Genomic DNA, 26650 nt, shown 5'->3' with positions numbered 1-26650 from the left:
CTGTTAAAAGAAATTCAAAGAAATTTGGAAATTGAGCTGTCGTTGAATGGTGATTGCATTCGGTTCAGCACCTTGGACATTGGAAAATCAGTCAGAAGACCCAGACTTGAACAAAAACTCGAAGAAGACTGTTGAGAAGCAGCCGCGTGGTTGTAGGTTTTTAAATCTGTGGGGGCCTTTTCTCTTCCGTGTAGCGTAGAGGCTTACCTAGAGGCGGTCGCAGCGCAGGTAGTGTAACCAGTATAACTTTGTGTACCCGCGGGTTTTCCAATCTCTGTGTAGCTAGCAGTTCTCTTCGTGTTAGTGTGGCAGCCGTGCCAGTTCCACATTTGTGATTGCTTTATTTCCCTGGTAATTAAACCTTGTGCCATTCTATTCCTGTTAAATCCGTAGAAAATGAGAAAATACTCGACATTTTGGGGGAAACTTGTAAATCTGAGCCAGTAAAAGAAGAAAGTTCCGAGCTGGAGCAGCCATTTGCACAGGACACAAGTAGCGTGGGGCCAGACAGAAAGCTTGCGGAGGAAGAGGACCTATTTGACAGCGCCCATCCGGAAGAGGGTGATTTAGATTTGGCCAGCGAGTCAACAGCACACGCTCAGTCGAGCAAGGCAGACAGCCTGTTAGCGGTAGTGAAAAGGGAGCCCGCGGAGCAGCCAGGCGATGGCGAGAGGACGGACTGTGAGCCTGTAGGGCTAGAGCCGGCAGTTGAGCAGAGTAGTGCGGCCTCCGAGCTCGCGGAGGCCTCTAGCGAGGAGCTCGCGGAAGCACCCACGGAAGCCGCAAGCCCAGAAGCCAGAGATAGCAAAGACGGCGGGAGGAAGTTTGATTTTGAAGCTTGTAATGAAGTCCCTCCGGCTCCTAAAGAGTCCTCAACCAGTGAGGGCGCTGATCAGAAAATGAGGTTTGTTTTTTCTCAGTTTTAGACCAGACGCTATCTCCTTTTCATTGGTCATTTAATGACACACATAAGCTGTTTTTTTCTGCAATTGGCCAGCCAGACTGACGAAATTGTAGTTTTGCTTCTAAAGAATGTTTTGTTTCTCTGTGTGTTTTTAATGGGTGATTCAATTCTTTTTCTTTTTCTCAACCTATCATGGTTGTGTTCTTAAATTGTTAATCGTTATCTTCAGCTAAATCGAATTGACTTTTACAAATCTGACATTGTATTTTTGGGGTCAGATTTTCCAATATAAGCTTGCAGAGGTGTCTGTTAAAATTTTATTTCAGACTAATTTTCTGGTAGGTATTCAGTTTTAGCACATAATCATATTTTTAGTTTTGTTCTCTTTCGTTTTTTTCCTGTATGAGTAACATTAACTTTTGTCTCTAGCTCTTTTAAGGAAGAAAAAGATATAAAGCCAATCATTAAAGATGAAAAAGGTATGATTTAACTTATGTGGTAGGGAGCCATGTTTGGATCCCTTATTTTGGGAGGAGGGGCGTGCAGATATCCACACTTTGGATCCAGTAATTTGTTTTATTATGGATTACTGGAATCAACCACCTAATGGTTTCTTGAGAGACTAGTTTTAGAAGTTCGCAAGCATCTGCATTTTATATTTCTGTTGTGGTTGTCATTTATGGGATAGTGAAAAGCACAAGAAAGGAATAATTCTGCTCATTGAAGACTGTTTCATGGACTTTAGAGACTGCTGTCTTGGATGAGATCTGATCATCAAAAGACATTTCAGTGCATAACTGACATGGGCATGATTATTCCTTGAGTAAGAAAACTCAGTTTTTGCTGTCCAGATTTTCTGCCTTCTGTGTGTTGGCATGTGTGTGTGCATTAAATTCTTGAGTCAACAGTTGGGATTGGGCGTCATTAGGGCTTTTAAAGAGGGCTGCGCTCTTAAGAATGGTTGTGCTTCCTGTTAGGCCTTGGGTTGATGCCTAAGAATCTCCCTCTCGTGCCAGGTCGAGTTGGCAGCAGTTCTGGTCGGAACCTGTGGGTCAGCGGGCTGTCCTCCACAACACGAGCTACGGATCTCAAGAACCTTTTCAGCAAGTATGGGAAGGTATGCCTTCCCTTGCCTCATACCATCCACTGTGATGATCAGAGTTAAAAAGGAAACTGCCGGGTGCAGTGGTTCACATCTATAATCCCAGCAGTTTGGGAGGCTGAGGCAGGAGGATTGCTTGAGTCCAGGAGTTCAAGACCAGCCAGGGAACATAGCAAGACCTTGTGTTTACTAAAAAACGACAACAATGGCTGGGCGTGGTGGCTCAAGCCTGTAATCCCAGGACTTTGGGAGGCTGAGACGGGCAGATCACAAGGTCAGGAGATCGAGACCATCTTGGCTAACATGGTGAAACCCCGTCTCTACTAAAAAATACAAAAAAACTAGCCGGGTGAGGCGGCGGGCGCCTGTAGTCCCAGCTGCTCAGGGAGTCCCAGCTACTTCAGGGAGGCTGAGGCAGGAGAATGGCGTAAATCCAGGAGGCGGAGCTTGCAGTGAGCTGAGATCCGGCCACTGCACCCCAGCCTGCGTGACAGAATGAGACTCCGTCTGAAAAAAAAAAAAAAAGGACAGCAACAAAGCTCGCCCAGTCTTGTGCAGTGCACCTTATTTCCTGACTCACAGTAACTAGGGTGCCGAGCAGGGCACGTGGTTGGTCATATCACAGCAGTGCTCAGAACAGCAGTATAAACAGCCTCCATCTCAATGTTCTTGGGGTTCTTTCTAACTGGTCTCAAAGAGACTTATGGTCTTTTGTCCTAAGCAAAACTTAAAGCTGACATGATCAGTTTTTTTCCCTTAAGAATAAATTGGGAGGCTGAGACGGGCAGATCACCTAAGGTCAGGAGATCAAGACCATCCTGGCCAACATGGCTAACCCCTGTCTCTACTAAAAATACAAAAAATTAGCCAGCCGTGGTGGTGTGTGCCTGTAGTCCCAGCTACTTGGGAAGCTGAGGCAGGAGAATCACTTGAACCCAGGAGGCAGAGGTTGCAGTGAGCCAAGATTGTGCCACTGCACTCCTACCTGGGTAACAGAGTGAAACTGTCTCAAAAAAAAAAAAAAAAAAGAATGACATGAATAATTGACTTTCATATAATTTAGCATTTTAAGTATATAGTTTGACATGATCGTGGTTCAAAAATCACTAAGATGCTGCTTATGGGGGCAGGAGAAAAATAGTACAATTAAGCAGCTTTCCAAAGGAAGTTGAGGAGGACAATTTAAAATGATTCCACTGTTTGGAATGAATTAATGTAAGAGTCTTCTTTTTTTTTTTTTTTGAGACCGCGTCTCGCTCTGTTGCCCAGGCTAAAGTGCGGTGGTGTGATCTTGGCTCACTGCGACCACCGCCTCCCAGGTTCAAGTGATTCTCGTGCCTCAGCTTCCTGAGTAGCTGGGATTACAGGCACCCACCACCATGCCTGGCTAATTTTTGTATTTTCAGTAGAGATGAGGTTTCACCATGTTGACCAGGCTGGTCTCCAACTCCTGACCTATGTGATCTGCCTGCTCGGCCTCCCAAAGTGCTGGGATTACAGACGTGAGCCACCGCACTTAATCAAGAGTCTTCTGATAAGCAGTTGGCACTCCCCTGGTCTCCTGGGTGCCTCTGGGGAGTGGCTTCCAAAGGAGAAGACTCACCATTTAGTGTCTGGATGGTGCCCTGATTCCAGGCAGAGCGGGGCCTGTCCGACACAGCCTTCTGGCTACAGAAGCTGTTCTTTTGTCTAGGTCTGTGTCACCCGATCAGGTGTTGGTTAATGTTTCATTGCTTAAGAAGCAGACAGGACCCAGAGAAAGCATTTAGTTCAGTTTTTCTCTTAACAGTCTGTTCAACAAGGGCTTAGGAAATTCTTATAACCATGAATAACCCGTTTCTTCAGTTACTTTTTTGACTTCACTCAGACACGATTAAGCAGAAGTAAACATACATGGTTACTGTCATCACAAATTTTTTAGTCTGATGGGAAAAAGACAGTTTAAGAAATAAACACATATGTGTTGTGATGAGCCTATTAAGGAAGGTTAGAGTACGCTATCAGTATGTTGGGGAGACCATGTTTAGATTCGGGAGACAGCTTCAGCAGACCTCGCTGAAGAAGTGACATTCAGCCGAGGCGTGAGTGATAGAGTTGGCCTTGCCTGTGGGTCTCAGCTCTGGACAAAAACAGGAGGACGTAGGAAGGCCAGAGGGGCAGGACACCACTCGGCTACTTGACTGAAGCATGCAGAGGCTGCTGTGACAAGCTCCAGGGCGGATGGCACTGCCCAGGGATGGGGACGTACAAGCTTAGTATGGTGCCTCCTCTCATTTGGGTTTTGTCTGTCAGAAGAAATGTCCTTGTAAGGATGATTAATTTGATGGTAAGGTAGAATGACGTCATCATTGGCTTCAGCTGTGATATGGGAAGTGGCGTCTGTGTTTCTGTGAGGAGAGTCTTTTGTCCCTTTGGCCATGACACTTCAGGCAGAGTCTCGACTCCTCCATTTGTGTGGTCTAAACCACAGGACGTCAGAGTCTGATGGGAACCTCGAGCGTGTGGGTTCCACCTTGTCATTTCATAGTTGGGGCCATGAGGTCCAGAGACGGGGAATGCCTTACTCAGGTTGACCCACTGAGTCAGAGATGGGTCAGAGAGCAGGACTCCTGTGTTTTGGGGAAACGTTCACTCTGTGCGCCAGTGCTGGTGGGGCTGGCGTTGAATCTGCTATCTTGCTGTCTGTTTTCTGTTCATGATGTTTGTTCATTTATCTCTTTTTCCCATTTATCTGCCGCCTTGTGGGTTGAGTCCTTTGATGACTGATGGCTTATTTACTCTCTTTGTCATTGTGGTTTACTGGCTGCTTGTAGGATTACAGTACACATCTTCCCTTACAGTCTGTCTGCAAGTGGTGCTCTGTTGGGTTCAGTGTAGTGCAAGAACTATCCGCGGGAATATACTTGCATTTCCCCTCCTGTCGATCTTCGTGATGTTATTGTCATACAGTTTACTTCTCTTGAAGAAGTCACCCAATATTTTGTTGGCTTTGACTTGCTGTGGTTTGGCTTTTTTGCTTTGAACAGTTTTTTTTTGTTTGTTTGTTTGAGACAGAGTCTCGCTCTGTTGCCCAGGCTGGAGTGCAGTGGCGCGATCTTGGCTCACTGCAACCTCTGCCTCCCGGGTTCACGCCATTCTCCTGCCTCAACCTCCCAAGTAGCTGGGACTACAGGTGCCCGCCACCATGCCCGGCTAATTTTTTGTATTTTTAGTAGAGACGGAGTTTCACTGTGTTAGCCAGGATGGTCTCGATCTCCTGACCTCATGATCCGCCTGCCTTGGCCTCCCAGAGTGCTAGGATTACAGGCGTGAGCCACCACGCCCAGCCGAACAGTTATCTTTTAAAGAGACCCAGAAATGACTGGAAAAAATCATGTTCACCTCGCCAGGTGCTCTTCCTTGCTTTTTGTTGTACATCCCGTCGGAGATCATCTTCTTCCCTCCTGAAGGAACTGAAAGTTTCTTGTAGTGTGGGGTTGCTGGTGATGTGTTCTTGTTTCTTTTGCATGTCAGAAAAAGTCTTTACTTTGTCTTCATTTTGAAATAAATTTTCACTGGGTATAGAATTCTAGGTTAACTTGGCCGGGCGCGGTGGCTCAAGCCTGTAATCCCAGCACTTTGGGAGGCCAAGACAGGTGGATCACAAGGTCAGGAGATCGAGACCATCCTGGCTAACACGGTGAAACCCTGTCTCTACTAAAAAATACAAAAAAAAAAAAAAAAATAGCCGGGCGAGGTGGCGGGGGCCTGTAGTCCTAGCTACTCGGGAGGCTGAGGCAGGAGAATGGCGTGAACCCGGGAGGCGGAGCTTGCAGTAAGCTGAGATCCGGCCACTGCACTCCAGCCTGGGCGACAGAGCGAGACTCCGTCTCAGGAAAAAAAAAAAAAAAAAAGAATTCTAGGTTAACTTAATCCTTGTTCCTTTAGTTTCCAATTTGTCTCTTTTCCTCTGGCTGCTTTTAAGTTTCTTCTGTTTTTTGTTTTGTTTTGTTTTCCCATAGAGACAGGATCTCACCGTGTCGCTCAGGTTGGAGTACAGTGGTGCTCACTGCAGCCTCAACCTCCCAGGCTCAAGCAATCTTCTCACCTCAGCCTCCTGAGTAGCTGAGACCACAGGCATCACACCACTACACCCAGCTAATTTTTAAAATTTTTGGTAGAGATGTAGTTTCTCCGTGTTGCCCAGGCTGGTTTTGAACACCTGGCCTCAAGTGATCCACCCGCCTTGGCCTCAGAAAGTGCTGGGATTACAGGCATGAGCCACTGTGCCCAGCCTGTCCCGGTAATTTTTTATGGGATGTTGTGAATTGTATTTTGTTGGGTGCTAGTTATACTTGTATCTCTACAAATACCCTTGAGCTTTTTTCTGGTGCACAGCTGAGGTACTTGACACACTTTGGTCCTTGTGGGGCTTTTATGCTAAGTCAGGGTCAAAGTAGCCTTCAGTTTGGGCTGATTTGGTCTCACTACTGGGCAATGCCCTCTGAGTAGTGGGTCTGATGCCCGTGAATTACCAGCCTTTCCACCCTGGCTATTGGGAAGAGCAAACCATTTGTGGCCCTGAGTGCCCCCAGTGATTGTTCCCTCTGCTCCTTATGAGTGGTGCTGTCCCAGCCTCTGGTTTCCTTGCACACACATGCACTGGGCGGGAGGAGCCCTCTGTGGGTCTCTTCAGCTTGCTCTGTGTGGCTGTGTCCTCTCTGATCCTCAGTTCTGTGGTTTCTCTCTGCCTTGGTCTCAGAATCTCAGTGCTATTTTACCCATCCCCCATTGCCTGGGAACTTCAGGCAGTGAGCAGGGGCAGTCAGGAAGCTCTCAGGGATCGCTGTCTCGGGCAGCCTGTTGTCCAGGATCTGAAAACCGTCATGGCCTACGTTTCATCACGTTTGTCAGTTGTTTCAGGCAGGAAGACAATGCTTAGTTCTCCCATCTCGGCCAGAAGTGGAAGTCCTTTCCCCATGGGAACATTCCCGACAGTCCGGGTCTGAGTCAAGCTGTTCTCAGGCCCAGCTGGAGTGGATGGGTGCGTTGCTTAGTAGCCCCACAGCTGTTCGTGGGCACAGTGGAAATAGAGAAAACGATGTGGATGGGTAGGACTTCTGGTTATTAGTTGTGAGTAATGAAGTTTAATGGTTTTATAACCTTGCATGTTTGTGTGTTTTCATTGTGATGACTGATCTTGTATTAAAAGCAATTGTATTTAGTGGCTGGGTACGGTGGCTCACGCCTGTAATCCCAGCACTTTGGGAGGCCGACTGGGGTAGATCACTTGAGGTCAGAAGTTGGAGACCAGCCTGGCCAACATGGGGAAACTTCCATCTCTACTAAAAACACAAAAATTAGCTGGGCGTGGTGGTCAGTACCTGTAATCCCAGCTACTTGGGAGGCTGAGGCAGGAGAATTGCTTGAACCCAGGAGACAGAGCTTGCAGTGAGTCGAGATCAGGACACTACACTCCAGCCTGGGTGACAGAGTGAGACTGTGTCTCAAAAAAAAAAAAAAAAGCAATTGTATTTGGATAGGTCAGGATTAATTGGAACCAATTCAGTAACTAATAGTGGAAAAGTACTAATATGGGGAGAGGTGACAAATAGTGAAAATGATTCTGATTGTCAGGTAATAACTTTAGCAAGTTGTGTGGTCATTTGTATGAGACAGTAAGAGTGCCCTTTTTCATGAAGGTTGTTGGGGCCAAAGTGGTAACGAACGCCCGCAGCCCGGGGGCTCGATGCTATGGATTCGTCACCATGTCGACATCCGACGAGGCAACCAAGTGCATCAGCCATCTCCACAGGACTGAGCTGCATGGACGAATGATTTCCGTAGAGAAGGTGAGGCAGTTCTCGTCTATGGTAACTCGCAAATGGAGTTTGCAAGTGAGAAGGCCTGGGCCACACATCATTTCTGTCTGTATTATATTTTAGGCCAAAAACGAGCCTGCTGGGAAAAAGCTTTCCGACAGAAAAGAGTGCGAAGTGAAGAAGGAAAAATTATCGAGTGTCGACAGACATCATTCTGTGGAGATCAAAATTGAAAAGTAAAGTGAATTTTCAAACCTCCTCTTGGAATCCCTGGGAGGAGGGCAAGGGCAGCCACCGTGGGCCTTGAAAAACACACTCTGTCCCCACCTCTACCCACGCAGCCTTTCCAGCTTCCTGCTGGAGTCTCAGCTGATTTTTGTGTTCTGCTGCCACTTCAATATTCAGCCTTATTTATTTATTTTTTGGAGACAGGGACTCACTCTGTCACCTAGGATGGAGTGCAGTGGCACTGCAGCCTCCACCTTCCAGGCTTAAGTGAGTCTCTTACTCCAGCCTCCCAAGTAACCGGGACTACTGCAGGCATACACCACCCAGCCAGGCTACTTTTAGCATTTTTTGTAGAGACGTGGTTTCGCCATGTTACCAAGGCTGGTCTCAAATTCTTGAGCTCACGTGATCTGCCCGCCTTGGCCTCTCAAAGTGCTGAGATTACAGGTGTGAGCCACCACGCACTGCCAATCTTCAGCTTTCTGTTTAAAGCTATTTAACGAAGTAGCCCGTGTCTTTAAAAAGTGGATGCAGATGATCCTCAGCATGTATTTGTGTCCTGACAAGTGATTAGCCTTTTGAAAAATCAGTATACACAAAATGAAAGAATACTATTATTTTATGTCCTTTTCCATATTCTGGTCCCTTGTACAGCCTCTCAGACCTCGGAATCATTTCCTCATCCATGTTGATTTTCATGTAGTTCTCACTTATTAATCACAGCAACTGTCATAAACCCAGTTTTTCAAAGATAAAGCATCATCCAAAGGAATGTAGCCTGGTCTAGTGTTGCAGTGAATGACTTTGAGCAAGTTGGTGCTGTGTCTGACAGATGGCAAGTATTGCTGTGTTTACTTCAAAATTAAAAATATCCCAAGGCACCCTGTGAGTTCACGGTGGCACCCTGGGGTATCTTGGCCTAGTGGTTGGGAACCATGGGTCTGAGGTTCTATTTTTATAAAGGGGTGATTTATATCGAATCAAAATGGAGGTAGGGACAGATCTTTCAAGGCAGGTGTGGCTTATTTATATTTTTAACACAATTGTAGGCTTTTGAGAAGGTAGATTTCGGTGGTGTATCTGATCAGGGCAATGTCTCAGAAGGCTGAGTGTCTGCCTTAAGTTTACATTGTCAGTACAGTTTAGAGAGTAAACATGTCTGTGGACATAGTTGAACTGGGTTTTTGGAGATGTAATTACCAATTTACATCATGGCCAAATTGGAATTATTATATTTAATTGGAATTGTTTTTTTTTTTTTTTTTTTTTTTTTTTTTGAGATGGAGTCTGGCTCTGTTGCCCGGGCTGGAGTGCAGTGGCCGGATCTCAGCTCACTGCAAGCTCCGCCCCCCGGGTTTACGCCATTCTCCTGCCTCAGCCTCCCGAGTAGCTGGGACTACAGGCGCCCGCCACCTCGCCCGGCTAGTTTTTTGTATTTTTTTAGTAGAGACGGGGTTTCACCATGTTCGCCAGGATGGTCTCGATCTCCTGACCTAGTGATCCGCCCGTCTCGGCCTCCCAAAGTGCTGGGATTACAGGCTTGAGCCACCGCGCCCGGCCTGGAATTGTTATTTTTAAAAAGCATTTTACTTTTTGAGATGGGTCACCCAGGTTGGAGTGCAGTGACGCAATCATGGCTCACTACAGCCTTGACCTCCCAAGCCCAAGTGATCCTCCCACCTCAGCCACTCTAGTAGCTGGGGCTACAGGCATGGCTACCACTCCCTGGTAATTTTTAAATTTTTGATAGAGACAGGGTCTTGCTCTTTTGCTCAGGTTGATTTCCACCCTGGCCTCAAGCAATTCTCCTACCTTGGTCCCGCAAAAGACTAGGATTATAGGCGTGAGCTGCTGCACCTGGCCCCAAGTTGAAATAAGTAGGCCCCTGAGTAATGGGTGTCAGATGAACCTTCATGAACTTGGAGGGGGCGGGGGGTTGGTGAGCACCCTAATTTAATCAGCAACTTCAAAAAGACACATCCCATCAGCATTGCTGAGAAAAAAAGTCTGTATTGGTGGAAGATGGGGAACTGTTGTTGCAGGTTTGCGGTATTCTTGGTATCTTGTGTTTCATTCATTGCTTTTCTGCATTTGTGGGAAAGGTGGTAATAATTAGCTAACAGTATGGCATGGTCCTGTGGCCAGCATTGGGAATGCAGCAGTTTTCTCGGTCCTTGCAGTAGCCCTGGGAGGCACGTGCTCTATGTAGGAGAGGATACAGGCCTAGATAGGGGAACACGTCCTGCCTGAGTTTTCTGGGAAACGGCAAGGCTGGGATTCAACCTATGAAGGTCGCTCGGAGCCCCATGGCTCTTAACTGGGTGATGAACTTAAGACCTTTAAGACCGAACTTCCTGCAGGTTGTTTGCCTAGGAGGTTGAGCATTTTAAAATTTGTTTTGACCTTATTTTTTCCTTCAAATTGACACCTTCATTAGCCTTTCCTTCCGTTTGAAGGATTTCTAGATTGGTGGTCGGTCTTGTGAAATAGAGAAGCTTTCCAAAGAAGGGAAGAAGAGGGGCTCGCCTTTGCCGTCTTGGATGAGTGCTGGTTTTTATACAGTTGTTATCCAGAAAGCACATGTAAGTGTCAGGTGTAATCCCAGCACCCAGGGATGATTCTTTTTGTTGGATATCCTTCCAGTCTTTTTTCCAGCACATGTATTTATCTACTAGAAGGAAAGCAGATGAATAAACACAGAATCTTGTGCGGCAGGTGAAAGCAGCCAACCCCCCACCCCCGCCCTGTCCCGTCCTGCCCCGTTGCAAGTTCATGAAGGCTCATCTGACACCCATTACTCAGGGGCCTACTTATTTCAACTTGGGGCCAGGTGCAGCAGCTCACGCCTATAATCCTAGTCGTTTGCAGGACCAAGGTGGGAGAATTGCTTGAGGCCAGGGTGGAAACCAACCTGAGCAAAAGAGCAAGACCCTGTCTCTATCAAAAATTTAAAAATTACTTGGAAGTGGTAGCCCACACCTGTATCCAGCCACCTCCTTTTTATTCCCCCTGAGTTCTGTCTCAGGGTCTAAAGACCCTTCTTTTTGTTTTTTTGTGTTTTTTTCCTTTTTCTGTTTTTTGAAATGGAGTCTCTCTCTCTTGACAGGCTGGAGTGCAGTGGTGCAATCGCGGCTCACTGCAACCTTCGCCTCCTGGGTTCTAGCAGTTCTCCTGCCTCGGCCTCCCGAGTAGCTGGGATTACAGGCATGCGCCACCACACCCGGCTAAATGTTTTTGTGTTTTTAGTAGAGATGGGGTTTCACCATGTTGGCCAGGCTGGTCTCAAACTCCTGACCTTGTGATCCATCTGCCTCGGTCTCCCGAAGTGCTGGGATTACAGGCATGAGCCACCATGACCGGCCTAAAGACCCTTCTTTAAAGCATACCATGAGGTAACAAAAGTAAGCTGTAGAGCAGTATATGAAGTATGACCTCGTTCATGTCACGCCTAAGACACTCTATATAACGTCACCGTAGATCACCGCAGTCAGGCAGACCCAGTGATTGACAGTAAGGCCGCCCTCGTGGTCGTCATAGGGATGAGGGAGAGGAGATAAGATGATTTACAATAGTCAGTTTTTCTCAAAATGAGTATTTTTTTTTAAAAAAAGACAACATGATGTGGAGGTTGAGAAGGGCAAGGGAGATGGGGCAATCAGAGGCTTCCCTGGCATGGCTGGAGCTCTGCCAGGAACCCTGCCTGGGTCGGTTGGGGAGAGGCCAACAGGTGCTTGCTGGAGGGCCTTGCAGAGGCCTGACTTTCCTGCCTGGACCCTGGCACATTGTTGGTGTTGAGTCAGTGTGCAGTTTAATTGCCTGAGACGAATGGCATTAGGGAACGCGGCAGCTGAGTTTGAGTGGTGAAGATGATTTATTTCACTGCTTAGAAGAAAGTTGCTTTTGGTTGAAATGGCACTTAACACCTTCCCATATTCACTGGCACATAACACATCATTTAACTCCCTAAAAGTATGCAGTAGTTACTAACCGAGGGGTGTTGGCCTCACGGGTAAATGGCCTGCCACTCTGTGCAGTGGGGGCTTGGCGTCCTGCCACTGGGCCTCTGTCCTATTGAGGCTATATTGGGAAGAAATGCTTTTCCCTATAAAGCTTATAAACAATGTTCCACACATACATGATGAAACATTAAACTTTTTAGAAGTGTTCTCATGTAGTTGGCATGTTTCTCGTCTCCACCTGCACGCCACTCTTGCATGCCAGCCTGTCTGGCATTTTGGAAATGCATCCCCAGGAATTTCATTGTGCATATCCCTCAGTTGAGCAAGTAATAGAAGTGGGAATACGGCCTGTATCTAAAGAGGAGTATTGTTGTTGTTATGGTTTTCAAATAATTTTTTCCCACCTGATTGCCGCCGGGGTGATTTTGTTTTGCGTGGACATCTGAGTATGTGTGAGTGAGGCTCTGGGTGAGCCGTTCCTGTTACAGAGTCTTGTGAACTCAATTTGATAACCATGTTTTTAAATAGAACCGTAATTAAGAAGGAGGAGAAGATTGAGAAGAAGGAGGAAAAAAAGCCTGAAGACATTAAAAAGGAAGAAAAAGACCAGGATGAGCTGAAACCTGGACCTACAAGTCGGTCTAGAGTCACCAAATCAGGTGATGAGAGTCTTTTAAGTGCTAGGGGAAGGGTAAGGCCCAAGGCCTGGCACGGGTGGTGAGTAGATGGGGTTCCGAGGGAAGATGAGGACAGCAAGCTCTGGTGACATGGCTGTTTCGCTGTTCATATGTCACCGTTGAAGAAACAAGAGTCTGTTGATGAAATGGCTTAAAGGAGTTTCCATACAACATCAGGAATCCAGAAGTGCTTGGGACTCAGGGCTTGACGTGTATTGCTGAACTCAGCTGCCTGAGTTCTGGCTTTCTCAGGGCCTTTGGCTTGAGAGTGAGTTGTCCAAGTTTCTTGTAACTAACCTGATGCTATTTTGCAGGTGTGCAGTCAAGTTTTTCCCACATTATGTTAAAGCTGGAGGTAGTAAAAATACAGAGAAAACTGAAACCTCCAAGCATCTGTTGAAGTGGTTGTATTTGGACGATGCCACTTCTGTTGTCATTTTGTAAAAGTTCATTGTGCTTTACACCTTTGAATCTCTATAAGACTCAGAATGTTTTGTGGCAAAAAAAATAAGCCAACTCCACCTCCCCCATCAAGGAAGAAAAAAAACAGAAACAAAACCCAGCCATCTGGAGCATTGAAATTTGGTACAGCACATTACAAGCTGGATCTTCAGCTCTCGGGCTAATTTACCCCGAGTCTCATGAGGAACGTGTTTTTAAAATGTTCCTCAAGTATTATAAATCTCCCCAAATAAGTCATTGTTCCAGTGCTTAGAGCCTGGTGGTTCTGTTGTCAGGAGAGAGAATTGGTTGGGAAGCCTTTATTGCTGGAAATGAATGGAGGGAAGCCCACCCGTCTGGCAAGGCACTCCCTCAGAGCTGCAGTGTGATTCTGAGCATGGACTGGATACTGCAGAGCTTCACAGAACGTCAGGGAGGAGTGACAGCATAGACCAGCTCCAGAGCTGTGTGGGTTTAGTGTGGAGGGTCACAGAGGGCTCTGCGGGACGGCTGTGTCTGTGTGCGTGCTGCAGGTTTAAGCTGTAGGTTGGGAACAGGTCCCTCCAGTTGTACAAAGACCCGTGAGGGTGCCCCCGTTGTGCTGTGCCCGCGTTATTGTGTCGCTCACAATAGATGAGAAATAGAGGCTCCCAAGGCTGGTGTCAGTCACTTGACTCATGCCTTGTGTGTCCAGAGTCCATCAGAGCGCTGTTTACTACAGGAAGTTGGGGCGTCCACAGGTTTTCATAGTTTGCTGTGTTTTGTCCTGAAGGAAGCAGAGGAATGGAGCGGACGGTTGTGATGGATAAATCGAAAGGAGAGCCTGTCATTAGCGTGAAAACCACCAGCAGGTCCAAAGAGAGAGTGAGTATTGCCTCCGCCATCTCAGGGCCAGCTGTTTCTCACGATGGCTCCACGACCCGTTTGATTCGCATTATGAAAACAATGCTGTTTCGCCTTTAAAATCTTAAAGAGTTCTTTGAAGTTTGTAGGAGGCATGATAATTGTGTAGATTGTAGATACAGACACACACGTGAATCCTGGCGCTTTCTGCAGAGCAGTGCTCCTCCGTGTTTGCTTCCCTCCATGTGCTGGCCCCGTACTGGCTCCTGACTGGGATGTGCCGCCTTCCGACAGAGCATCGGTTCACACAGCAGCTCCACCATAGGCTAGGATGGGCCAGACCCAGGCTTTTCAAGCTGGAAGGCAGGTCCTTCTCTTTGGTTGACTTAATAGCAGGTTACTTTCTTTCATTGATTTTCTAGTTTCTATTAAATTAACCAAAAAGGTAGAGACCAGCCTAGGACAGAGTGTTGGTCATGTTACCAGATCAAGAGCTGCCTCTCGAGTTGTGCTCACAACTAGACGAAATAGCATCTCATTTGCATTTTTCACTCTGGAAAACAATAAAAACCTCTGCTTCCCAGCTGCAGGTTCTAGCTAAGATGTTCGTGAGGTGACTGTGCTTTTTTAATGAACGCAGAGTTCACCGTATTCAGCCAGGACCACTTTGTGTGGTTAAGACTTAAGTTTTTTGTTTTTTTTTTTGAGACGGAGTCTTGCTGTGTCGCTCAGGCTGGAGTGCAGTGACGTGATCTCGCTCATTGCAGCCACTGCCTTCTGGGTTCAAGCGACTCTCCTGCCTCAGCCTCTTGAGTAGCTAAGATTACAGGCGCGCGCCACCACACCAGGCTAATTTGTGTACTTTCAGTAGAGACGGGATTTTGCCACATTGACCAGGCTGGTCTCCAACTCCTGACCTCAAGTGATCCACCAGCCTCAGCCTTCCAAAGTGCTGGGATTACATGGGTGAGCCACCGCGCCCAACCAAGACTTAGTTTTTAAAATGAACATTTGGATTTTATAAAGTATCAATTCCTAATGTCATTTTTCACATGAAAATCATAAGATACAGAGAAATCTAGAGTAGAACATTGAAAAAGACCCATAATCTTACCCCCATGTCACTGTGATGTTGAAAAATAAATAGTGACCACATGTGCGTGATTAAAACATCTGGTCAGCTCGGGGAGATGCAGCATGGGCATACTAAAGCCTCCGTATGTCCGGCTGGGCTCCTCGGCTTCCTCTGCACACAAGTTCCCTGTGCGTGCCGTGGGACCACAGACAGAGGATGTGCTGGAGCTTGCATTTTCTGTGTAATATGCCATGGAGGTCTCTACATACAGACATGTAGGTTTGGCCTTTTTCCTTTTTGCTTTTTTTTCTTTTTGCTTTTACATTTTTTTTTTAAATTTTATGGATAATATTTACCTATTAAAAAATAAAGGGTGGGGTGTCTCACTTTGTTGCTTAGCCTGGCTTCAAGTGATTCTCTCGCCTTGACCTTCCAAACTTGCTGGATTACAGGTGTGAGCCACTAGCCCCAGCTTCTTTTAACTTTTAAATTTTGAAATGAAGTGCTGTTCAGAAAGGTTGTGAAGGGGACTCCTGCGTGTGTTGCACCTGCCAGGTCACTAGTAAGTGGCTAAGCTGGCCTGAGAACCCAGGAGTGCTGGCACTGTTGCCTGCTGTGCTGCCCACTGTGCGGTGGTACGTGGGCACCTGTCCCCTTCTTACTCCACTGCAGTGTGTGTAAGACATCTGCTCGTCTCATAGGCAAAGCGTGCCATCAAAGTGCTGGGTGATGTCTCCCTGTGTGTGTATGCCCCTTCCTCCCCAGCCTGCATTTTATTAATAATTGGTGTAATGTCTCTGCCTTGACCTTTACCTGTCTTTCTGTTGGCTTGGTTTGTCTTTCATTGCTTGCTCTTTCTCTCCTATGGGAACTAATTAGGAAAATAAGCTGAGTAGCTTTTTAACAATGTCATTTCCCAAGCCCCTGCCCCAGAGATTCTGTGTGGATCAGCAGGAGGCCTCAGGTTCTGTGTTGTTTAAAAGCTTCCTGGGAGGGTCTGGTGTGTAGCTAGTTTGGGTGATGCCTTGGAGAACCTTGAAATGGGAGTCAGTCGTTACAGCTCTGAGCTTTATGCCACAGATAGAAAATTATGAATGTAGGCTGGGTGCGGGTGGCTGACGCCTATAATCCTGGCACTTTGGGAGGATGAGGCAGGCGGATCACTTGAACTCAGGAGTTTGAGACCAGCCTGGACAACAGGACAAAACCCCGTCTCTACAAAAATAGAAAAATTAGGCATGGTGGTGTGCACCTGTGGTCTCAGCTACTCAGGAGGCTGAGGTGGGAGGATCACTTGAGCCTGCAGTGAGCCGTTGCACTCCAGCCTGGGCAACAGAACCAGACTGGGTCTCAAAAAAACCAAAAACCTACACAAAATAAATTACAGACATTGGCTATTAGTGTTCTGTACCTTATTAGGAGCACCGTTTTGCATTAAAGCATTTTGGCATATTCTATTTATTTATTTATTTATTTATTCATTTGAGACGGAGTCCTGCTCTGTTTCCCAGGCTGGAGTACAGTGGTGCGATCTCAGCTCACTGCCACCTCCGCCTCCCAGGTTCAAGTGATTCTTTTGCCTCGGCCTCCTGAGTAGCTGGGATTACAGGCATGCGCCACCACGCCCGGCTGACTTTTGTTTTTTTACTTGAGATGGGGTTTCACCATGTTGGTCAGGCTGGTCTTGAACTCCTGATGTCGTGATCTGCCCACCTCGGCCTCCTGAAGTGCTGGGATTACAGGCGTGAGCCACTGGGCCTGGCCTGGCATATTCTATTTAGAGCTGTCTGCCTGAGTCCTGAGCCAGCAGTTGAGATGTGAAACATGCAGTCTGCCCTCCAGCTGTCCAAACAGCTGGCCTGACTGCTGTCCCCCTCTGAACTAATGGCCACAGTGGCCCTGTGCGGATGTGCCCCGTGGCTCTCAGAGGCCTAGGTTTGCTTTGGATTATATGAGTCCTTGGCTGTGCTATGCTAGAAAAACTGTGCCTGTAGGTTTTTTGAGGCATGGGCCAACCTCTTCTCTTCCGTGAATGCCCCTTGACATTTGAAAGCAGGATTCTGGATTAGGCAGTAAAACGCAAACTTGGAGGGAAGCAGCCTATGCCTGGGCCTCTGGTCTGGAGACTACAGCCTTCCATCTACACCATGTGGGACCAAAGAATCTTAGTCTCATCCACACGTGCATAATCTCCATTGTGTGTTTGCTGCAATCATTTTCCTGACATTAATAAACCAGTTTTGGCAAACAGAGCTCCAAGAGTCAGGATCGCAAGTCAGAAAGCAAAGAAAAGAGAGACATCTTGTCGTTTGATAAAATCAAAGAACAAAGGGAGAGAGAGCGCCAGAGGCAGCGGGAACGGGAGATCCGAGAAACGGAGAGGCGGCGGTGAGTGGAGCTGGGCGGGGTGGTGGGCTGGTGGTTTCCTCTGGGGGTGGCTGTCCTTCTCCCAGCTGTACTTGGAGTGAGGACTCTGTGTGCCCGAGAGCCAGTGCCTGGGCCGGCGGGTGTTGTGCTTCGCCTGGGTCCTTGAGGCGCAGGGGCCAGCACCTGTTGACACATGAGCCGCCAGACATGCCAGGTGGCATGAAAGTCATCAAAGGGCCAGGTGCAGTGGCTCACACCTGTATCCGAGCACTTTGGGATGCCAGGGCCAGAGGATCACTTGAAGCCAGGAGTTCGAGACCATCCTAGGCAATGTAGCGAGACCCCCACCTCTACAAAATATTTAAAAATTAGCTGGGCACGGTAGCGTGCACTTGTAGTCCCAGCTACTCAGGAGGTTGAGGTGGGGGGATCGCCTGAGCCCAGAAGCTCAAAGCTGCAGTGAGCCGTGATCACAACACTGCACTCCAGACTGGGTGACAGAGTGAGACCCTGTCTTGAAATAAAGTCAGGGAAGCCCTTTACAGTATATGGGGTTTGGCTATGTTGCCAGGCTGATCTTGAACTCCTGGGCGCAAGCAATCCTCCTGCGTCAACCTCCCTAAGTGCTGGATTACAGGCTGAGCCTTCTGCTGGCTCAAAGTCTGTTTTTGCCCCTCCTCTGGTGTTGGACCTTGGCCGGTGCGCAAAACCCAGCCGTGTGTGGCTTTGATGGGATGGGATGGTCCCTGGGTGCTGAAGTCTCGGTCTTCCCTATTGAAACCTCTCACACAAGGTCAGAAACTGCAAGCCGAGTCCAGTTGTCATTTTGCCACGGCTCCATTCTGGGCTGTGGTCTTGAAGGTTTGTCCCTCTCTGCCTTGACATTCGGCGTTTTCATGTCGGGATACCCGGCGTTCTCTTGTCACTTTTCCTCAAATATTGCTCAGTAAAGCAAAAGCTGTGCTCATAGCATTTGGAAAATGTTCTTGAGCGAACCTAGAAATGTTGCCAGCTGTGCTGCCTTTGCTTTTCTTGAGGTGACTTTCTTAAGTAAGGTAACCCCCTGCACGCGCAGCTTTAGGGAAGCCCGGTGAGCTTTTGTATCCAATTTTTTTTTCCTGCTTCCAATTCACAACCAGTTTTGGGCACCGGGCTTTTTCTCCGTGGAGGCTCACACAGGGGGTTCAGGGCAGCCTCGCCTGTCCCCGCAGGGAGCGCGAGCAGCGGGAGCGGGAGCAGCGCCTCGAGGCCTTCCATGAGCGGAAGGAGAAGGCCCGGCTGCAGCGGGAACGCCTGCAGCTCGAGTGCCAGCGCCAGCGGCTGGAGCGGGAGCGCATGGAGCGGGAGCGGCTAGAGCGGGAACGCATGCGCGTGGAGCGTGAGCGCAGGAAGGAGCAGGAGCGCATCCACCGCGAGCGCGAGGAGCTGCGGCGCCAGCAGGAGCAGCTGCGCTACGAGCAGGAGCGGCGGCCGGGGCGGAGGCCCTACGACCTGGATCGGTGAGTCCTGCCCAGAGCGCGGGCAGGACGGAGACCAGCGTGGCAGCGGTGTTCACCCTTCCAACAGAACAGCGGCTTCCCTTCCGTCCCGGGAGGGGGGCGGGAGGGGGAGAATGAAATTTGATATGGAGCATGCGCCCTGGGGACTCCCTGTAGCTCTCACTGGCTGCTGCAGGTTTATTAGTTCACTGTCACCACTCGAGGCTGTGTAGCATCTCCCCCAACTTGAGTTATTCTGGGAAACTTGATGGCTGCCACTTGCTGAAGGGTTTGTGATGCTTTTCCTCTCCACTTCCCCGTGGAGCATAACTGTTCTCTGTCTTGTGAGACAACCAAATGCCCATTAGGCCCAAGTTGGCCACCGCTGTCTCTGCCGATCTCGTGTCCTTGTAAGACAGAGAGGCAGAGCAGGCGCTGTGGAAAAGGAAATTGCCTTTGGTTTAGAAAGTAGGTTTATTGGTCTCTAGCTACCTGGAACAGCTTAATTGACAGTCACCTGTCACCCCACTCTCCATGAGCCTAGTTTTCTGGTAAAAATCAAGAAGAAGATAATTGGATGCCATCCGGAGCTGTGTGTAGTTTACTATCACCTCATCTAATTCTCTTTGCTTTTGCAAGAAACTCAGAGGGAGATTCAGGCTCCCGTGGAAGGCAGGGAAAATAAAAGTGTGGCAACTCGAATGCTATTCCAGAAGAATCAAATATTTCATTTCACTTGCATTTGTGCTCATGAGTGGGGATCAGGGTATTAACAGTCTCATGAGACAATGAGCTCACAGCAGTGCTCCTTTCGGGACTGTTGGATGAGAATACAAGTGTACCTCTCGGCTGTTAATGGGGGTTTTAATTTATCAAATCAAAGCAATGATGATCGAGTGTTTAGAGATTAGCCCTGCAGGGCATTTTAAACGATACTGGGTCTGGGGAGAGAGCTCCCCTCCCCACCTCCACCTCCTTCCTTTTTCTCCTCCTTTCATAAATGGAATTTGCATTCTTTTAAAATAAAAACCAGACGAGATGATGCCTATTGGCCAGAAGGAAAGCGTGTGGCAATGGAAGACAGATACCGCGCGGACTTTCCCCGGCCGGACCACCGCTTCCACGATTTCGATCATCGAGACCGGGGCCAGTACCAGGACCACGCCATCGACAGGTCAGCGGTCCCGTCCCCTCCTTTAGCCACAGTCATTGTGGGCACTGGCGCATCCAGCTGACCTCATTCTCAGCCCAGTGCAGGGGTTCCTGTGTGCTCTGAAGCCTCGTTTACTTCTGAGATGCACAATGGGTGACTCTGATCTTGCCCAGAACTTGAGCGAGTTGCTGGAATTGGCGGCCGTTTACAGAATCCCCAGCTTGCCTCATGGGAAGGCATCTCAGAGCTTGTTCCAGCGTGGCCAGGAGGGACCTGGGTGGAGGCCCCCCGACACCGAGCTCTCTTGTGAGGCAGCGATGTTTGTCAGCACAACCTTGTTCTGGGTTTCATAGCTTCCTGGGAGGTCTCTCCATAGCTGCTCCCCCTCTCCGTTGGCGCCGCTAAGGAGAGGCGTGACCTGAGGCATGCTGGAGCTTTGGGGCTTTCGTGCCTTTCGAAGCTCTGGACCAGCAGAGCTTCCTGTGCCTGAGAGCTACCAGAGATGGAGGACATGCAAAATTTCTCATGAGGCCTGTTTTGCATTTCGAGGGTCTGGGTGGGCTTTTTAGCCTTTTGAAATGAGGAGTACATCTAGTTTATTAAGAAGACAGCACTTGGTTTTCCAGTTTAAAAGTCCTGTCTTTGGGCTCCCCTCAGCTGCACATCTCTGACCCATTTCCCCGTTCATTGGCTCCTTTAGAAGGAGTGTCAGAGTGGGCAGAATGGGAAAGGGAGGCTGAGAGGCCACACTCTTCATTCTGCTGGATTTTGGGATGGAGTTGGTGTGAATTTCGGCAAGTCCCACGCGTTGGGTCAGACCAAAGATTAGGGATCATTGGAGGCCTCTGTCCCTGTTCCCCTGACTGAGAGCTCTCCGAGGAATCTTAGTTCAGTGAGATCTGTATTCCCTTCTCTTTAGGATCCGACTTTGTTCCTGCCCCCAGAGAAAAGCCTTTCGATTTGAGCTAGCTTTTTGCTTTTTTCCAGGCCAGTTACACTTTTTATGTGATGGGATAGAATAAGTATCCCAGTCGTGAAACTTACCTGACCTACAGAAATGTGTAGTAGTGCCTGGCGCTGTTTGAACAGGATCTTTTCCTTTTGCAGGAGGGAGGGTTCGAGGCCAATGATGGGAGACCACCGGGATGGGCAGGTGAGTAGAGCCCCGATGCCAAGCCCTAGGGCCACTGTGCTGCTGTGCGGGCATAACTCACCATTTCTCATCAGGCGGCCGCTTTATCCCAGAGAGGTGGCAATTTAGCATGTGTGGCGGGTATGGATGTGTGGGTTCTGGCCAGCGACTAGACGCGCAAATGTTTAACGGGACCTGGTGGCTCATGCCTGTAATCCCAGCACTGTGGGAGGCTGAGGTGGGTGGATCACCTGAGATCAGGAGTTCGAGACCAGCCTGGCCAACATGGTGAAACCCCTGTGTCTACTAAAAATAAAAAAAATTAGCCGGGCATGGTGGCAAGTGTCTGTAATCCCTGCTGCTCAGGAGCCTGAGGCTGGAGAATTGCTTGAACCCAGGAGGCGGAGCTTGCAGTGAGCTGAGATCGCACCATTGCACTCCAGCCTGGGCAACAAGAGCAAGACTGTCTAAAAAAAAAAAAAAATTGTGCAAATATTTGATTGTTTTTTAATGTGCAAGTTTCTGTCATTTTCAAACATGTCGGGCTTGTTCTTCATTTTATCCAGTAGAAACCTCAAGTGTCTCTTCATTTTCCACTTGCTCAGGGAGCCTTTGGGTCTTGGTGCCTGTAGCGTGCCCCTAAGAACCCAAATGGTGATTGTCATTTAGCCCACATGTGCCAGGGTCGGGGGCATGGGGAGCCTGGGATTCTCCATGTTTCAAGTCCATGCTGGGTGGGCACTGGGGGCTGAAGACCACAAGAGTGGTCCCTAAATCTCAGTGGTGCCATGCGGGTGCCCCATGCGTGGTGGCAGGGTGTGAGTTCTGAGAAGGCAGCAGCCTGGTGGAGAGGTGGGAGTTGGGTGGCAGAGTAATGGCCTATGGCGACAGGCAGCACCTGCCTGCTTCGTGACTGCTGGCTCCTCTGTGCAGAGTTGGTTGGCCAGGGAGGCTGGAAGTGTGGCCCCGCCAGAGCACAGGGGTGCTGACCCGCCCGAAGGCACTCCTGTGATCAGAAAGGAGGCAGTGCCCAGCTCCTCAGGGAAGACAGGGCTCGGTGACATCTTAGTGGACCTTGAGCAGAGCTGTTGCGGGCAGTAACACCAGGGCTCCCCACACTCCTGGGGCAGCTCACAGCAGTGATGCAGCTGTAGGGGTGCGAGGAGGGGAGCCAGGGAGCAGAGGGTCAGCGAAGCAGGGCCCACCAGGGCTGAGCCCTCGCCCTGCCGTCTTCTCTTGGCTCCGGCCCACCTGCCGCCCTGGGGTCTTCGGTAGACAGTCCTCCTGGAAGGTGGGCCTATGTGGGTGACGTGGTCAGTGTCACCTTGTCCCTCTCCTGCCTTCCAGCACTATGGAGATGACCGCCATGGCCACGGAGGACCCCCAGAGCGCCACGGCCGGGACTCCCGTGATGGCTGGGGGGGCTACGGCTCCGACAAGAGGCTGAGTGAAGGCCGGGGTCTGCCCCCTCCCCCCAGGTTAGTGAGTGAGCCCCAGTAGGGTGGGAAGCATCTGTCCTAGCCTGGGAAGAGGTTGGTGCCTGGCCAGGCATGTCCCCAAGGTTTGATTTCAGCTAGGGCAGCTTTAGGATGGACTACCACGGGTCCTGCCATTTGAAACTCCTGAGTCAGAAAGTCCAGGTTCTCAAGAAGAAAGCGCAGAACAGGCTCTCAGGGATGGAGCTGTCCAGGTCGCCCAGAATGGCCCATCCCCATTCCCGAGCTGGGGAGCGCCTGCAGTTGTCAATGTCTCGATCACAGGGGCTGCGTTCCCACTGGGAGAGACAGCGCAGAAGCTGTCAGTTCTGCCCCGTCCGTGGTAGAGCGGCCTTGCCCTTGCCGCCACGTTGCCTCTTTACATGTGTCTTTCTCGGGTTTTCTCTCTGACCCCTAGTTGGTCTGGGGTGGGGCTTCTCAACCCTGCCCTGCCTATTAGAATCGCTTATGGGGACCGTCCCCCCAGGACTCAGGGCTGAGGACACTAGGCCAGGTCCTCCATAGGTATTCAAAGCCACCTTCACCAGCACTGCAGCTGTGGGGGCTGTCCTGAGTCTCGTCAGCATTACTGGGGTACAGGGCTTGTCTGGGAGGACTCTGGGTGCCTCTCTGGTTTCTTTGGCCAGCTGCAGTTACCCCTGCCTGTTTGCCCTGTTGCTGCCTGGACTGGCCGTGAGGAGGCTGGTGGCAGGACCACTTTGCAGTTGCCGCCCTGCTTTCCTCTGTGAGATGAGTGTCCTGTCTGTCTCCAGCCCTGGCCCAGGGCTGCCTTGGCCCCTGCCCACTGCTGCAGTGTGGGTTTTGGTCCCCTGTGCTCCCCTGTCCATCCCTCCCTCTACGCTGAGAGGCTCTTCCACCTCTGCCAGGGACTTTGACTCGGAGCCGTGCCAAGTGTCCCACCTGAAGCTTCTCCTGCATCTCTGGGCAGCACAGACGGTGGCAGTGCTCTGATCAGTTGGTGTAAAGTGTTCTGGGTGACCTCATTAGCATTCCTGTCCTGTCACTTAGTGGGTTTTGTGGTAAATAACTTGGGAATGTAAATGGGAAACTCAGAACCAAAGACATAGTGAGCAGTGGCTGGGCACGCTCGGGTCACCAAGGGCAGGTGCCACACGCGTGCTTTCCACTCCCTCCAGGGCGGTATTGCACTTGCCTGGCAGGTGTGTGTTGGGGGCTCCGATGGCCCCTCTTGGGCCTGTGGGCTCACTTGGCCTGACTGTCACTGCAGCCGGCAACCCGCAGCAGGCAGACACTCATGCAGATTGGGTCTGGCTGCTTTCCTGCACGGCCACTTAGGACTCAGGACACGGGACTCAGATTTTCATCTCCCAGAGTTTCTGTGTGAAACTTTTAAAAAAATAGCTTTCTTGAAGTATAATTCACAGGACACGTACTTCCCGTTTCACGTGTGCAGTCATTGGAGGTTTGCATGTGCGTGGATCTGTGCAGCCATCCCCAAGGCCGATTCCGAAGCATTTTCATCATGTCAGAAGAAACCCTGCTCCTCTTAGCAGCCGCACCCGCTTCTCCCCTGCCCTCGATAGCCACGGGCTCCTTTCTGGCTCTGGATTTGCTGTCTTGAGTCATTTCTTGGCCTGCGCGGTGTGCCTGCTGGGCCTGGCTTCTCCCTAAGTCTCATGTATTGAGGGCTCATCTCCACATGCTGCCTGGGCCAGCGCTTCCGTCCTAGTTAAGGCTGAACACTCCATGGTCCGGACACACCACATAGCGTTATCTGCTAATCAGTTCATGGGCGCTGGGGTCCGTCTCCCTTTGGCTGGTAGGAATCCTGCTGCCAGGAACATTCATGCACAGATGTCTTTGGTCACGTTTTCATTTCTGTCAGGTGGGACTGGGTTTGCTGGGTCGTGGTAATTCTGCCCTTAACTTTTTGAAGAACCACCAAACTGTTCTCCACAGTGGCCACACCATTTTACATTTCCACCAGCAGTGGACGAGGGTTCTTCCCTTTCCTCGCACCCTCCACGGTGCGTGTTACTGTGTTATTCTAGCATCCCAGCCCGGGGGAGGTAGTGTCTCGCTATGCCTTGGATTGGCATTTCCAGGTGGCATTGAGCCCCTTCTCACGTGCTTACTGGCACGTCAGTTTTTGGGGAAATGTCACTTCCCATGATTTGCCCACTCGTCTGCAGCCCTTGCTGTATGGCATGATCCGCCACGCGGCTGAGGTCAGGGTGGATGCGCCTGCTCCCAGCGCGATCCTGGAGGCTCATCAGACGGCTGCATGTCTGCTTTTTTTTTTTTGGCAAAGGGGTGGCCGTGACTGGGGAGAGCACAACCAGCGGCTGGAGGAGCACCAGGCGCGTGCCTGGCAGGGTACCATGGACGCAGGCGCGGCCAGCCGGGAGCACGCCAGGTGGCAAGGTATGGGGCTGGCTCCGGGGACGAGGGTGGCTGTGGCCCCCACACGTGTCCAGGGGCTTCCCCAGGGATGGAGTGTTTGCAGACCCTTCTTCTCTTCTAGGTGGCGAGAGGGGCCTGTCTGGGCCCTCGGGGCCGGGGCACATGGCAAGCCGCGGTGGAGTGGCGGGGTAAGGCGTGTTCGAGGAGGACAGTGGTTTGCTCCTGCTCCTCACTTCCTCTCCCGTTTTTGCATGTTTGATCAGCTGGCTGGGTTGGATGTTTTGAAAACAAAGCAAAAAGCAGCTCTTTGCAATTTATTCAAATAACGCTCTTCAGTTACCTGGAATACAATGTGTGATGATGGTTTTTCTCACGTGGAAAAAAAACCCAAGCGCTCTAAAGGCTGCGGGACCGTTACTGAACCCATGTTACGATGAAAACGCTGAGCACTTCAAGGGGAAAAAATGTCTGACTTTGTTCTAGGCGAGGCGGCTTTGCACAAGGTGGACATTCCCAGGGCCACGTGGTGCCAGGTGGCGGACTGGAAGGTGGCGGAGTGGCCAGCCAGGACCGGGGCAGCAGAGTCCCGCACCCACACCCCCATCCCCCCCCGTATCCCCACTTCACCCGCCGCTACTAAGTCCCACTCACTGCGAGTTTTCAGGTGGGCAGATGCACTGTTGAATCTGGTAGCCAGGGTTCCCTTGAACTTGGGGGATCTTTTTAAAAGCAAAGCAAATCCTGCCACCGTGTTGTAGCTCAATACAATGTGAACTCACTTTTTTTTTTTTTAAATAAATGTGTTCTTGTTCTGCCGTTTTTAAATCAAGGTTTCTGTTAACGAGGCATTCCATTTTCCATTAATAAAGTTTACCATTCGCAGTCTTGCGTGCGTGTGCACGTGCGTGAGTCCTCGTGGCCACAGAGCTCGGGATGGGACCGACCCTGGGCACAGTGGTGTGACCGCATGTTGACTATTGGCTCTACCAGGCGCTGCCAAAGTCTTTTGCCTGCATCATCCTACTGCATTCTCATAACCGCCCCAGGAAGTGGGGCGTCCAGGTCCCCATCATTGGATGATGAAACTGAGGATGGGGAGTCAGCCCGTGGGAACTAGGAATTCTTCAGGGGGTGCTGTGCACCGTGGGGCCCTCAGACCAATCCCTTTACACTGAGCCTGTCTCTGTGTGGGTAGTGGTGAAGGCGTGCCAGGCCCTGGGGAGCCCTCCCCCTGCCACCTCAGTATGGGGCTGTGTCCCATGCTGGTGTGTGGTGGGCTCTTTCGGGAAGGCTGCGTGTGTGGTGGGCCTGCCCTCCGCCGGCTGCCGAGTGTGTCCACTCAGTGCCTGCTGCCAGCAGCTGGACAGGAGTGGGACGGTGCTGACTCGGCAATGGGCCCAGGTGGTAGAGCTAGTCCCTTCGTTCTTCTGGAAATGTCTATTTGTCTGCAAAAGTGCATTTGAGTGTGACGCTTATTTGCTTCCTTAAAGACTGTGCCGGACGAGGCACCTCACTCGCCAGGGTAGCCCGCAGGCTGCCAGCCCATGCGCGCAGCCCTCCGTGCCAGGTCCCTGCAGGGGCCGACCACTGTGAGCGCAGCTGTCCTCTTCAGAATGGGTACACGAGTGGA

General features: G+C 50.1%; 1 protein-coding gene across 4 annotated transcripts in view; it reads left to right on the top strand.

Moving 5' to 3' along the window:
* SAFB2 (scaffold attachment factor B2) overlaps nt 1–25902 on the top strand; it is a 36674-nt gene extending 10772 nt beyond the window's left edge. The window contains exons 7-22 of one of the 4 annotated variants that reach the window (XM_045378884.2): nt 394–904; nt 1334–1383; nt 1921–2021; nt 7688–7837; nt 7931–8043; nt 12523–12653; nt 13885–13976; nt 17282–17418; nt 18609–18896; nt 19909–20049; nt 21136–21181; nt 22508–22638; nt 24577–24644; nt 24929–25041; nt 25142–25208; nt 25504–25902. In XM_045378884.2, the coding sequence (XP_045234819.2) occupies nt 394–904; nt 1334–1383; nt 1921–2021; nt 7688–7837; nt 7931–8043; nt 12523–12653; nt 13885–13976; nt 17282–17418; nt 18609–18896; nt 19909–20049; nt 21136–21181; nt 22508–22638; nt 24577–24644; nt 24929–25041; nt 25142–25208; nt 25504–25778 (2414 nt within the window). In that variant the 3' untranslated portion in view covers nt 25779–25902. The remainder of the gene's footprint in view (nt 1–393; nt 905–1333; nt 1384–1920; nt 2022–7687; nt 7838–7930; nt 8044–12522; nt 12654–13884; nt 13977–17281; nt 17419–18608; nt 18897–19908; nt 20050–21135; nt 21182–22507; nt 22639–24576; nt 24645–24928; nt 25042–25141; nt 25209–25503) is intronic. The other 3 variants (XM_074025448.1, XM_005587612.4, XM_074025449.1) reach the window with 3 other exon arrangements.
* The last annotated feature ends 748 nt before the right edge of the window (nt 25903–26650 follow it).

The sequence above is a fragment of the Macaca fascicularis genome, chromosome 19 (assembly GCF_037993035.2).
Source record: "Macaca fascicularis isolate 582-1 chromosome 19, T2T-MFA8v1.1".
NCBI classification, from domain to species: Eukaryota; Metazoa; Chordata; class Mammalia; order Primates; family Cercopithecidae; genus Macaca; species Macaca fascicularis.
This window is presented reverse-complemented; position numbering and strand designations above follow the sequence as displayed.